Genomic DNA, 15,369 nt, shown 5'->3' on the forward strand with positions numbered 1-15,369 from the left:
TGGCATATGAAGATTCCTATCAAAGGGATAGGGAAAAATATCATTAAGTGAAAACTGATTAGTTTTCACGCCACTATGAAGCTGTTGGGCGAGATTTTTGACTTGTTTCCACAACATGTCTATGTCATTTGGAGGAGGAGGGGGTAGGGGATTACCTTGATGAAGGTTGTATTTGATGTGATCTCGTCCTCTTTCATCCTCATTACGACTTTGGAATTCTGATGCTCGTCTTAGTTGTGCAACATCAAAGTCAGAAGGTAGTTTGGCTCCCTCTTGAGCAAGTCTCAAAAAATGAGCATCAACATTGCTCCTGAGTATTTCATCAAAAAGTCTATTAAAGAGAGGGTTGTGTTGTGCCCTTTCTATTGCCGCAGGAGTAGAAGTACTTGGATCTTCATCATTTATGTTTCCTCCAAGGGCTTCTTGGAATTCATTGATGTTTTCCCTCTTCTTCCTCAATTTCCATTTGTCTAGTTCTTGATCTAGTGTGAGCCAGTTTGTTCACAAGTTTTTGTTGAAGCTGGGTGAAAATGATGATGAGCTGTTGATGAAATGAGAGGTTTATGTTTGGTGGGGTGTTTTGCATATGAATCTCTAGCACTAAAGGTAGATATTACCAAAGTCCTTTCTTGAATTGCTTGTTATGTTTGATTGACAATGTTTGATGTGATAAGGTTTAGAGAGATCTGAGATGTGTTAGAGACTCAACTACCTAGTAATGAGAAGATTCACTCATAGACTAGTTTTAACCTGCGTAGAAATGCCTCTTAGGATGAGTTTATCCTAGATGTAGAGACACTTTAAAAAGTGATATATTATGTTTGATTCAAGCAAATATCGAAAGAGAACTTAGGACAAAAACCTCTTGATATTTCGAGAGTTGAAATAGATTGATGGTGTGCAAATGGGATAAGGGATGAAATGTTTAACTTCAATAGAAACTTCGTGTTACATAAGGGATAAACTCTTCTTCTTCCCTCTCGGGGGTTGGTGGTTCTTCTCGAGCTATGTTATATGTGATACAAATGTCTGGAAAGAAGTCAGGATTGATCTTGCCTCCTTTGTTTTTGTGATAACTCAAAGCTTGATATTGCATAAAAGCTTTGCGGTTTAATGACTTTTGATCAAATTCGTTTGATTTCCCTTGAAGATACAGAGGCATAAGTCGTAAGAAGGCTCTATGAGAGACAAAGATTTGTCTATTAAGATAGAAAAATTTCCTCCTTTTGATTAAAGCCTTTGAGCTCAATGGTCTTCTCTTCAAGTTGACATGTTGATGAAGATTCTTCTTTCTTAAGATGTGAAGAATGGTCATATAGTTTGATACTCTTGCTCTTTGTTTTTGATCTTTTGTTGGTATTTTGAGAATGTTTATGTTGGATGCATACTTGTTTTTGGAACTGATTTTTTGATTTTTCTTTGACAAGAAAACAAAGCAAGCACACAAACACAAGAATGTTGTCTCAAAAGGCACAAGTAAGTGTGGGTCTAGATCAACCCAATCCTTGGATTTTTATGACCCTTTCCTTCAAATGTATTTTAGGTGTTTTTTCAAAGCCTGAAGTCGGCTCAATTTGTATTGGGCTGATACAAAATGAAGACACTTCAAACACTCTTTATCCCTAAGGTCAAATGGCCAGTTGCGCTAATTTCAGCCCACATCTTGATATTTCATCAACTTTGGTACTACATACCTTATGAATCCCGCCGTGGTAGGTAAGGATGTGATATACTAAGTCTTGCACAATCATAACAAATAGATGATCCCTATGATGGGGGCGACCCCACTTTTATCAGGTTACAGGTAACCTTTCAAAAACCTATGTTTCTACTCAAGGAAATATGTACAGTGAGTATCTTGGGAGCAAAACCATCTATGCTCTTGCACTGAACTTCTCACAAATATCCTCAATCAATAGAACGGGTGGGTTACTACTTAAAAGGTGTTTAGTAATTTTTGATATTTTTAGACATAAGTTCATTCTGCAATGACTCATTTAAGAGCCTTGTAACTTGTGGTGGGGCCCATTTGTCCTTTCGACAACTTACACTGTAGGAACAACTATACCCAAGGCTACAACTTTCGCTCACACCTAATTTTTATAGCAACTCGAAAGATTTACCGCGCGAGGTAATTCCCAAGAGTGATCGATCTCTTGGTAGGCCTCTCTTAAAAAGATAAAACTTGAGTGTTACTAACACTTTTCTCTTGCACCTAGGACCACGAAAGCCAAGGGAGAGGATAGTGTGTGTTAGAAATAGGACCACTCGACAAACTCTTTTGCACAAGTGTGCCAAACACAAAATACACTTGTTCTTTTTAACTTGTCATTGCAATGATGATCTATTTATTTGGAAATGTTTCTCCAACAACCATGATATTCTTTTTATCCTTCAAAGGCAATATGTTGAGTAAACTAGGAAAAATGAAACCCTGGTCAACTTAATAAAAAACATGTTTGCTTGAAGTAAATCGCTATGCAAAACAAAACAAGTTGATTGTTCTTTTTAGCCCATATTGCAGGATGTGAATGTTTGTTTTAGCCAAGATTGCAAAAATGATAGTTTGTTTTAATCCAAGATAGCAATGTGATTGTTGTTTTTAAACTCAAAAAAATAAAATAAAAAAAATAACAAGTTGATTGTTCGTTTTAGCCCATATTGAAAGATGTGAATGTTTGTTTTAGCCAAGATTGCAAAAATGATAGTTCGTTTTAATCCAAGATAACAATGTGTATGTTCATTTTTAAACCAAGATAGCAAAATGAAGACAATGTAAATAACTATCCTAGGATTGATCAATTTTTCCAATTAAAACATGTTTAAGGAAAAATTTGCAAATTTGACATTTTCAACACCTGCAACAATATGTTAGAAAGATGCTCCTTATGTCCTGCACAAGATGGAAACCCAAAATTAAATTAATCACATTAACACAAGTCACACTAACAAACAAATAAAATCTAAATTAATAAAACTAATTTAAAGCTAATCGAAAACTAAATTAAAAACTAATTTAAAATCTAAATTAGAACTAATGAAAGACTAACTTAGAAAAATCTTAATTTAAAGACTACTTAAAAAAATATCTAATTTTAAATAAAAACTAATTTAAGAAACTTAAAAAAAATCTATTCTAAAAGACTAATTAAAAAAATAAAAATTAAACAACTAATTTAAAAGTTTATTCTAAAAAAGAAACCATTTAATAAAAAAAAACATTCTAAACAACCAACTAAAAAGACTTATTCAAAAAAAGAAAGAAAGCTAATTTAAACACAAAATTCTAATCTTTCACGTCAGGTTCACCAAATGATACTCTACAAAAAGAATTAGAAAATCTGTTTGATGTCAACACACACAAAAGCACAAGAAACAAACGTTAGTGTTAGCAACAAAAGATTATCCTAAACAGACATATCAAGAGAGATATTAAGCGTGAAATAGAAATCATACAAACATAGAATAGATAAACTATACTCCTCCAAATGCTAATCAAGATGCTCATAGTTGCTCCTCCCTTGTTCCTCTCCTCTCCTCTCCAAGTTCCACATGAGTGTAGCTCTCAGCTTTTAGCACTAGCCATGGATGCCATATGGAGATTCAAGATAGTTGAAAATGATAAACAAATGCTATGCAAGTGTAAATAGTGATGCTATGAAAAAACTCTATGCTAATACCAGTATAACAACAATATTCTAATGCTTCCTTCTTTGTTTGAGAAGAAGGGTTCTATTTATAGAAGAAATGGGGAAATGAATGGTTAAGATTGAGAAATCTTAACAAGGGTTAGGATTGAAAGATATTCAATCCATGTGAGACTTTCAACCCAATCCCATGTTGACAAGTGTCACCATGAGGAGGCTTGAGAGGAGAGATAAGGAGCATTAAATTCTCGAGGGGACATGATGGTTACCCTAGGGGGTTGGGTTAGGGTTAGTTTAATGGATATTTCTTTTATCCAAGGGATAAATCAATGTGCAAGGGTTAAATGGCTACCTTAGTCAAATAACTAAATGCTTTGAAGAGACCCATGAATCAAAAGGATGGTTAAGTTAGAGGAAAGTCTCTAACCAAAGGTAAAAGGTGAGTTAACCATAAATGGTTATGTAAGAGCCTTTAATAGTTTGGAAGACTTTAGAGGTTAACCATTTGAAGACATAAAGCCTTTAATGGTCATTGAAGACTTTGGAGGTTTTTGAGAAGTGACTTCCTTTTATTTAGGAATGTGACAATGATTAGGATAAGATTAGGCTAATTAGAAGGAGTTAGAAGAATCTAAAAGGGATTTAGGCATGCAAGTGGATTTTGTAGGAGAATGCAAGTGAGAGGAATTTTGAGATTTTCAATTAAAATAAAATCATTTATTTCAATTAAATGGTGTAATTTACATTTGGATATATATTTAAATAAATATTAATTTATTTAAATGTGAATGTGAATTTTGGATTTTATTTAAATAAATATTAATTTATTTAAATGTGAATGTGAATTTTGGATTTTATTTAAATAAATCTTAATTTATTTATATGAGAAAAAAGGAAGATAAAACATTAAATGCTTGAAAACTTTGAGCGAAACCATTAAACGCTTAAAAAGACTCTAGAAAGAAGCCATTAAGTTTGAAGACTTTAAGGGAAACCATTAAAGGTTTAAGAAGAGTCTAGAGGGAAGCCATTAAGTTTGAAGACTTTAAGGGAAACCATTAAAGACTTTAAGGGAAACCATTAAAGGCTTGAGAAGACACTAGAAGGAAGCCATTAAGTTTGAAGATTTTAAGGGAAGCCATTAAAGGTTTCAAGTGGGTGAGGATAAATAAGATTTTAAATAAATAATTTATTTATTTAAAATAGTTGTGCAACTTGCATTTGTAGGAAAATACAAGTGAGTGGAGGATAAAGGTGATTTAAATAAATGTTAATTTATTTAAATGTGAGAGATAGGATTTTGGGGGATTTAAATAAATATTAATTTATTTAAATGTGAGAGAAGATTTAATTAAACAAATATGATTTATTTATTTAATTAATGGTCTGAATTTGGTTAAGTGAATTATATCAAATAAATTGAATAATTTATTTAATTAATAGGAGAAGAAGGTTAAGGTAAATTAATTAAATTAAATTAAATTAATTATTGATTGATGGTTAAATAATTAAATATGATGCTCTGCAAAAAGGATTAGAAAATCTGTTTGATGGCAACACACACAAGAGCACAAGAAACAAACATTAGTGTTAGCAACAAAAGATTATCCTAAACAGGCATATCAAGAGAGATATTAAGCATGAAATAGAAAACATATAAACATAGAATAAAATAGCTAATCAAGATGCTCATAGTTGCTCCTCCCTTGTTCCTCTCCTCTCCAAGTCCCAAATGAGAGTGTAGCTTTGAGCTTTTAGCACTAGCCATGGATGCCATATGGAGATTCAAGATGGTTGAATATGATAAGCAAATACTATGCAAGAGTAGATAGTGATGCTATGAAAAAGCTCTATGCTAATGCCAGTATAACAACAATACTCTAAATGCTTCCTTTTGCTTGAGGAGAAGGGTTCTATTTATAGAAGAAATGGGGAAATGAAGGGTTAAGATTGAATGGTTTAATTAAGGGCCAAGTTTGAAAGTTGGGGATCCATGTGCACAATTGACACCAATAAAATGGTGACAAGTGTCAACATAGGATTGGGTTGAGAGAAGAGGTTGGAGGCATTAAAGGCCTGAGAAGACCTCATGGTTATCTAGAAGGTAAGGGTCAAGTCTAAATTAAGATTACCCATTGGATTAAGAGTTAATCCAAGGATAAACCTTTGTGCAAATGATTAAGAGATAATCATGGTCAAAGCATTAAAGGCTTGATGAGACCTTTGGGTTGGGTAGAGGTTGAGTCAAAACAAATGTTTTAACCATGTGGGAGGGTTTGAGGTAACCATTAATGGTTATTGGAGACTTTGGGGATTAAGTGGTTGAAGGTTGAAAGCCTTCAATGGTTATCAAAGACTTTGAGGGTTAATTTGTTGAACACACAAAGCATTAATTGCTTTTCAAAGACTTTGGAGTCTTTGAGAAGTGACTCCAATTTGCTTAGGAATGTGACAATATTTAGAGGATGGATTAGGCTAATTAGGAAGGGTTTAGAAGAATCTAGAAGGGGTTTAGGCATACAAGTGGATTTTGTAGGAAAATGCAAGTGGGAGAAATTTTGGTATTTTCAATTAAAATAAAATCATTTATTTCAATTAAATGGTGTAATTTGCATTTGGATAAATATTCAAATAAATATTAATTTATTTAAATGAGAAAAATGAAGATAAAGCATTAAAATGCTTGAAGACTTTGAGGGAAACCATTAAAGGCTTGAAGACTTTAAGGAAAACCATTAAAGTCTTAAGAAGATTATAGAAGGAAGCCATCAAGTTTGAAGACTTTAAAGCCATCAAGTTTGAATACTTTAAGGGAAACCATTAAAGGTTTCAAGTGGGTGAGGATAAATAGGATTTTAAATAAATAATTTATTTAAAATAGTTGTGCAACTTGCTTTTGTAGGAAAATGCAAGTGGGTGGAGGATAAAGGTGATTTTAAATAAATGATTTATTTAAAATAATTGTGCAACTTGCATTTGTAGGAAAATGCAAGTGGGTGGAGGATAAAGGTGATTTTAAATAAATGATTTATTTAATTAAATGTGAGAGGTGGGATTTTGGGGGTTTTAAATAAATATTAATTTATTTAAATGTGAGAGAAGATTTAATTAAATAAATATGATTTATTTATTTAATTAATGGTCTGAATTTGGTTAAGTGAATTAAATCAAATAAATTGAATAATTTATTTAATTAATAGGAGAATAGGGTTAAGATGAATTAATTAAATATTAATTTAATTAATTATTAATTGATGGTTAAATAATCAAATAAATACTAAGTATTCATTTAATTAAGTGGACAGATTTATGTGACTACAAAATAAATACTAAATATTCATTTAATTAAGTGGACAGATTTATGTGACTACACCATGTTGATTTTCATGATCAGATTAGCAATAATGAGCAAGAAATAATAATGCAGTCACAAGAATCAAAGCACACAAATAGAAGGGGCACACAACACAAGTTTACTCTGGGCAAACCTCCCTCTTGGAGGTGAAAAACCCAACAACAAGATTCAAGTTTATATTTTCAAGTTTATATTAGATAATATCAGAATACAACTTTGCTTACTGCACTTGAAGCAACATATAAATAAGAACAACATATTGGAGATTCCAAACTAGGGCACAAAGAATAACTTGATAGACTTATCTGCAATATTGAGATTTGTTGTTTGCTGCCATGCAGATCATTCACAGAGCATAGGAGTGAATTTACTGACTGTGGATATGATTCGTTGCCATTGGGACAATTCATTGTTCCTAGGAATGAATCGCTGATACAAGAAGATAGTTCACTACACTTTTAAGGCTGATTCACATAAGGCTAGCAATGAATAATCTATCTCTATTGTGTAGAATGAATCTTGTTTATACATTGTGTAGAATGAATAATCATGTTTAAGTCTTCTAAGTCAGCCTTAACCAATTCTTTATTTTACACAATCTACCTTGCACTTTGGCACCCAATTTGGGGCCTACATAACTTGCAATTTGTGCCACGTTACCTTTTGGACCCAGCTTTATTGTTTGTCCACACGTTACATTTGGGCCCAGCCCTATAGACATCAATTGCTTAATCTACACGTTATATGGGAATAGGACCCAACCCTATAGACATCAATTGCTTAATCTACATGTTACATGGGAATAAGACCCAACTGAGTCTCCACGTTACATCTAGAAGAAGGGCCCAACTGAGTCTCCACATTACATCAAGAAGAAGGACCCAACCCTATCCTTATTTATTTTCCTCACTAAGTTACAATGAACGAACACTAAATTTCCTTGGATATTTAACTCATATTTTTGATAGACGTAAAATTCCTTAGGTATTCAACAACATTCATGAATAATTCAAATGTAGAAGAGAAAATGACCCGAGTAACCTGTTTGCATTACACTTAACAAATTAATGTAGCAATTATGAAGAGTGAGAAACAAAAAACTGCAATTATTTTAAGAAGCATCTAGTCGTCTACCGTCTGTCATAAATGGCTTACATCTAGCATCTTATTTTGTTCTAATCTTCTTTTTATCTCTGTCTAAGCCAGTATTGGTGATAGCAATGCTGCCATCAGCATTCAATGTACTATTTACCAATTTTGCATTATCTATGGTTTGCATTGGTGGATCTTTTAGTAACTGCAAAGAGTTACTTGCTTCAAGATTTGAATTTTCTTGATTAGCAGCCAAATTATGCACTCCAAAATCTGTATTTGAATTAGTAACACTCACAGGGTTCGCCAAATTTCTATCTTGATATTTGAAATTCAGTGAACATTTAAAATATGTATGAAATTCGAAAAAATTCACGTTTACGTTTGTATGAGAGAACAACAGGTTTTTCTTTAAAATTAATTTCACAAAAGCATTTTGGTAAATTTTTTTTATATATTCAACACTTGCGCTAGTGTCAACAGAAAATGAGTACGTTTGTTCTGCCGTGACATTTCTTCCGCAGTGTTATTTAGTTTGTTCAGGTACACATTTCTTCTGCAGTGTCTAAGAGGAGGGTGTTAGGGCAAGGCGCAACAAACCACACGACCACAACAAAGTTTAACCTTAGGCTGCGCTACTGTAGATTCCCTGCTGCTTCCAGCTCCCTGCCACGACTTGTTCCTAGTTTAGGTCTTTTTTATGAAGTTTTTATTTTTAGCTTTTCTTATGTTTTATAAAATTTGAAACATTCAATTTTTTTTTATTTTATAATTGACGTTTATAAAAAAATAAATACTTTTTACACTTTGATTAAGTGTGTATTAAAAAATCAATATTTAATAGATTTAATTTTGTTTTCAAAGTTAAGAGTAAAAATATATTAACTATTTATTTTATGTTATTTAAAATAGAATTTAATATTTCTTTATTTTGTATTTTTAGAGTTAAAATTAAAAAAATTATTTATTTTGTTTTAATGTTTTTAAAATAAAATTTAATGAATGTTCTCTATATGAAATTTTATTTTATTTTGTTAATTTTGTGGATATATTATTAAAAATAAAAAAAGTAAAAAATTTACATAAGGTGAATTTTTTTTTCAGATTTTTCCCCTTGCCAAATTTCATCTGAATTTTATTGTTGCCAAATTTGAACTCGAATTTGAACCTTATGACCTAGCTTAATACTGAATGTCCCTTACGTAAATGCTCTGCCTTTATTTAAAATTCCTTATTGAGTTCAAGTACGTAATGGACTTGTTTTTCTCCATTTTCATTTAATACATTCTACTGCCTTGACTGGGACTCTTGCAAACACTAGACACATTTCAGACTTGTTCACTGCAGTGGCCATTACTGCAAAAATAACGAACTATAAAAATTGAGGGAAACAACAGAGAAAAAAAAAATTATACATATGATCTTTTTTTAAGGCCAAAAACTGCGTTATCTTCAAAAGAAAAATTTCAAAGCTTAATCTAATAACTAAATCATGTTAGGATACTTTTGTTAAGCATGGAGATTGGAAATTTTATGCACAACGTATGAATTTCATGACAAGTTGATACATGGCACAAGGAGTAATCATTCATGAATAATACCCGAAAGCATGGTAGCATAATACTCAAAAAACCCATAATTAATCCCAAGTAATAATGACCTCATTGCATTTGCTATGTCATTTCCTGAGTTTTTCTCAAGTTCTCAAGTTTCTAAAAGGTGGTTTTGATTTTTTAATATATGTTTTTGTGCTCACATTTACACTTAGAGACGCTTAGATACAGGAGAATACAGCGCAATGGTAGAACAAACTTTTTTGCTGTCTGTTTCCTGACATTTTTTTCTGAATTTTGAAGAAATGATATTCGATTTTTTTGTATTTATCATTGTTTGGCTCATGTTTATATCTAGAGAGAGGAAAATACAGAGCAAAGTCAGACAGTACATTTTAGGTTTAGAGTATATTAGATTTTTTAAAGGTTTTAATAGGTTTCTCTTAGAAGTCCAATTTTAAACCAGTAAGGTGGGTTTCCTTTCAATTTATTTTCTAATCATGGTATAGGTAAAAAAACATAGGACTGCCCCTAAAATAGTAAGCCGTGCTTAATAATAGAATGGCTTGCTATTTTAGGGCCAGCCATTTGTTTCTAATATTAATCTTCTTAGGGGAAAGAAAAAAAAGATTTCTAAAAGTCCTATGTAGTTTTCAATAAATATCATTTTTATAATGTTTAACATCTATCTCTATTTTTATGCACCATATTTGACGTGAAATAAGAAAAGATGTTTTCTACTATATTTTTACAAATGGTACATTGTTTTCTAGTTCCTCATTTTCTGCTGTGTTTTTCTCATTTTAACATTGATCATTGAATTCCATTTATACTCTTACAACACCATGCCAATGTTGTGTAAATGGAATGCTTTAAGGTAGATAATTTAAAATACTTCTAGATCCTTAGAGTTTCTTTCAAAGAAAGCTCAGGTATAGAATAAAAATCCTAGAACTGCATCTTGTGATCACCTGCTGCCCCTGTAGTTTAAACTTAGGGGAACATAGCATTAAAGCCATCTTCGTCATTGGTAGTTGAGTTGTGATTTGAATTTTGTTGATTTAGTTCCACTCTTATTAAGTTGATTCTTGGCTCAATTGGTGTCTTCACACCCTGACCATGTGTGCTTACTCCTTGTGCTGCTCATCTTTCAAAGCATTTTGGAATCAAGACCCTTATTATGCTTATGAAAACCAACCATAGGATCTTTAATTCATTATCTTAGACATAATTACCAATAGAGATGACATTTTGGAAATGATAGCATTTATCACAATTACAGGAATTGCTGTTATGGGAGATGGATACAATCACATGCCCTTTCCAGCCTGAAGGGTAAAGATAAAACAATGGATGCATTTTAATCAAACAGATTTGAAGGTCTAAGAAAGGAGCTATAAACTTAGTCCTATGATATACTAGTGCTTATTAGGGACGACAGTGACCAAGTAACCATGGCAAGGTATGAGGGAGCTTGATACCCCACGGGTGAGTAGAGGTCAATAAATGATAGTATCATGTTTTAAAGTGACAAAAGGTAAAATGAAAACCAAGAGAACCAAAAGATTCATGCAACAGAAGTATTATTACTGTTGAAGAGGACAATGATCTCCAGGTCTAATGGGGTAAGAAGCACTGAAAAGAGGATAAAGTGTTGTTCATAGACCTATTAGGACAGTGGTAGTAGGTATGCAGAAACATATTTGATGTGTTCCCCTATGAATAACCATGAATAATATGAGACGTAATTTCACCTCATAGACCCTGTACATGTTACGGAATAGTGGATAAGTATCAAGATTCAAAATGCAGTGACAACCTTATGAAGGTACAGATAAGTAACATATGGTAAAGTCTGAGGTTCACCATAATGACAGTGGACAGTCACGTAGCCTATAAACATTAAGCTTATGATAGTCATGATGCATCATAATACAAACACATAACCACTTGAAAATATTGGGCACTCAATATCTCTAGTCTAGTTGGCTTTTACAAAATCCTATATATCTTCTAGTCTGTTCACCTAGGTCATCTTTGTTAGCAGATTGCATGATCCAAACTTCTGTCCAAATATTTAAAGGTCATATTTTCAGTTCAAAATTCCTTCCCTGCTTTTGTTTTTTATTTCTTTTCATAACTCAATGTTCGATCTTGTGTAGACCAGGGAATAAATTAGACATCCTACAACACTTGCACGAGGAACATGACACATGTCCTTTTATATCTCGGGACAATCTTCTACATATAAAATTATCAATTTAAACCAACAGAAATGGGAATGCTAACATGTTTGCATATGTGCATTTTCAATCCTTGCGGTATCCCCTCAACATATTTTTTCGGATTCAACTAGAGTGTTCAGTATAGATAATCATTTACAGTTTTCATAACTGAATTGAAGTTTGTGGCACCAAGATCTTTTACTCAAAGAAAGTTTTTTATAAGCCTGTGAAATATGTGTCTTATGAATGCAAGAACATTGAAAAATTGCAAGTCCTTTTCTATTTTTAAATCAACTGTTCTTTGTCAGTAGCATCACTAGGAATAGTTGGTCTATTTTTATCCTCTACTAACTTCCACAAATCAATGAAAATTTGAATTCCTTTTAATATCCCTTTCCATTGTGTGTAGTTTGTGCCATTTAACTAATTTAAGTTTGATACTCTTGAAAAAATAAATGAACAAACAATGACCCAACAAATCAAAGACACTGCTCAAAAAACCTATTTTTTCCTCCCACTTTATATTCCTAACAATTCAGTGCTCCCCGACTGTCAATCAAATAATAGATTACTAACTTCTGAGTAGATTCTAAGAAGTGATGCTAAAGCTACTCCAATTCCCCTTATGTAATTGTTTTTTGACAATTCAGCATAATACTTTAATTACTTTTCAAATTTTTTATATTTGCGGAAACTTAAGAAATGAATTTTATATTAGGAACTTTGAAGAGATTGCCGTTTTGATTTTTCTGGTAATATTTTACAGGGGTTTCTTCAACCAACCATGTCAAGTTATGGCAAACAATCAAATTGACATCCCTCCCAAAGGTGGATTCTCTTTTGATTTGTGTAAAAGAAATGAAATGCTTATTAAGAAAGGTATTGAAGAGCCAAAGTTTCGCAAAACAGGAACGACAATTGTTGGTCTTGTGTTCAAGGTTAGTTCTGTCATTCCCTTATCTGTTAAGGAGTCTTTGTTTTTTCTTATGTTGATTGTTTCACAATTTGTATTTGTTGCTGGAAGGTCGTTAGTAACCATATTGCGTGATTTGATTAAAGTCTGTGTTATATTTAGGATTGATTTGGAAGAGTGGAGGAGTGAGTTGCATTAATTTTTGAAGTAAAGAAGCATGTCTCTAAAAACATTCAAAAATCAAGGAGTTGGAATATAGGGTTTCAAGCAAAATAGTTTAAGCGAATGCAGGTAAAAGTCAGGGATTCATAGAAGGGGAAGGATGTACTGCCGATTTAAGAGAAATCTATTGACTGAGGGTCTGGTGAGGGGGGTTGCTTGAGGGAATATATTAGAAATGGTTTCAAGTGGGGCAAGGATTGTTTTGGAATAGGAGCAAAATGGATTATTTATTCTGATCTATGATAGAGATAAAAGTTCCTATATTCATCTTTTTTTATCTTGTTTCATGAATGTATTTACCTTAAAAATAAAACCTCAGATGCTTTGGGCTTTTTCTTAGGCTTAAACCTTTTTTCCAATTTTATATGAAATACCTCTCAGTTGCATTGAAAAAATTTAAAAATCTTGATCTTAACAAAATATTTAGAGGTGGATATCTAAGTTGTGACTCTTGGTCTTCCATTGTTGTCATTTGTCGTGGTTGTGATATCTATAGGTGGATTTCTAAGCTGCGACTCTTGGTTTGGTCTTCCATCCATTGTAGGTTTCTAGTGTGTGTGCTCGCAAGGAGCTTGTACTGGTCCAATGTTAGGGCTCACAAAGAGCTTGTATCGGTCTCATGTTGGTGTTTGTCTAAGCAGAATTTGTACTTGAATTGCAATATAAAAAAAGATTTGCTAAAGTTGAGCTTTTTCAACTCAGGATGGAGTCATACTTGGGGCCGACACCAGGGCAACTGAAGGACCAATAGTGTGTGATAATAACTGTGAAAAAATACATTATATTGCACCAAATATATACTGCTGTGGTGCTGGAACTGCTGCAGATACAGAAGCAGTAACAGGTTTTGTTTATATTTTTCTATTGTTCCTCGGAGAATATTTATCAGTGCTTATTTCAGTGTTGGAGCTGCCAATATGAATATGAGCTTTCAATGCAACTGGTTGTTAGTGCCCTCACTATTCTAAAATCCCATCTATTCGGGTGATTTTCCATGTTCCTAACATGTATCCATTTTTGTTTGTTTTGATTGATATTGCTTTTAAGGTTGATAGTATTTTGTTCTGTCTTGTATGGTTGCTTTAATTGTTTTCCATTTTCTGGGTGTAGTTACCAAGGCCATGTGAGTGCAGCCTTAGTACTTGGTGGGGTGGATATTACTGGAACACACTTACATACGGTAAGCAGCTTATACACCAATCAAAATTTGTAATTTGTTTCATTTTTCATTTTCTTGCTGGGCACGAGTTAAAAGATATATTTCTCTGTGAACTTTTTCTTTGGGATGCAGGTATATCCTCATGGATCAACAGACACTCTACCTTTTGCCACAATGGGTTTTGGATCTCTTGCTGCTATGGCAATGTTTGAATCACGATACAAAGAAGGGTTAAATGTAAGTTCAAATGTTTATTTGCAGTTACATCTCTGTGCAATGCAGGTAACTTTATTTGTTTGCAACAGTTTGGACCAAACTCCTTGTGAACTTTGTTGCACATTTTTGGTGCTTAAGTTTTCAATTTAGATTGTAATTCATGTTATGGAATTGCTTGCTTTAGCAAGTCGTCCTTTCTAATTTTGCATTTGTTTGTATTGTCACTCATAACTGGGTGCTGGATAGAAAATGCATGTGTGTGTATCATTGGGTTTGTGTTCATTTTTTTAGTTTGGCAAGGAAAAAATTCGGATCAAATTCATGAATGATAAAATTTTAGAATTTTTTTCGTGATTAAAGAATAAAGGATATAAATCTAATATATTAATATTACTTTATTTATGATATTGAAGTAGTTATTAGTGTACTACATTATAATTTAACTATATTAAGTATTTAAATTTTTTATAAAAATTTAATTATTAAAAATAAAAATATATATTTTTGAAAACTTTAAACCGTAAATTAAAACCCAAAAATATAAATTGTAATGATTTATTAACATTTAGACACTCTACAAAAAGGGGGAACAAGAAATACTTGTTTATGTATCAAAAGAACTGAAAATGCTAAGCCAAATTTTAGTGCCGCAAAACAATTTATGAACCTGTTTTGGGTCCTCTAAAAGGAATGATAAAGGATTTTGAGCACCTTGTAGTATTCTTCAGTAGAATCGCGATAAAAAATGTGAGGGCCTATTTTGTGTGCAATCAAGAGCCTTTGGTCAAATTGCTCAAGAGTTGGTGTTTGTGTTATGCCATGTGCCAAAAAACTGGCTATGCCATGTCTCCTTTGGGAAGTGGGTTATGGAAGCTTCCTCCAAATTGAAAGAGGGAAAGGGATCAGATTTAGGCTATTGTTCATTTGTTGGAGTACAAATATATTTTGTGTCTTCGTTCTTAAATTGGGAGTTTAATGTACACAACT

General features: G+C 32.5%; 1 protein-coding gene across 1 annotated transcript; it reads left to right on the plus strand.

Annotated features, from left to right (window-relative positions):
• Window positions 1-12,333: 12,333 nt before the first annotated feature.
• LOC131875671 (proteasome subunit beta type-7-B-like) lies at window positions 12,334-14,687 on the plus strand. Its single transcript, XM_059220275.1, has 6 exons — window positions 12,334-12,499; window positions 12,639-12,810; window positions 13,710-13,895; window positions 13,936-13,991; window positions 14,118-14,187; window positions 14,299-14,687. Coding segments are annotated over exons 1-6 (720 nt in total). The 5' UTR covers window positions 12,334-12,497; the 3' UTR covers window positions 14,533-14,687.
• Window positions 14,688-15,369: the final 682 nt, after the last annotated feature.

Source organism: Cryptomeria japonica, chromosome 5 (assembly GCF_030272615.1).
Source record: "Cryptomeria japonica chromosome 5, Sugi_1.0, whole genome shotgun sequence".
Classification (NCBI taxonomy): Eukaryota; Viridiplantae; Streptophyta; class Pinopsida; order Cupressales; family Cupressaceae; genus Cryptomeria; species Cryptomeria japonica.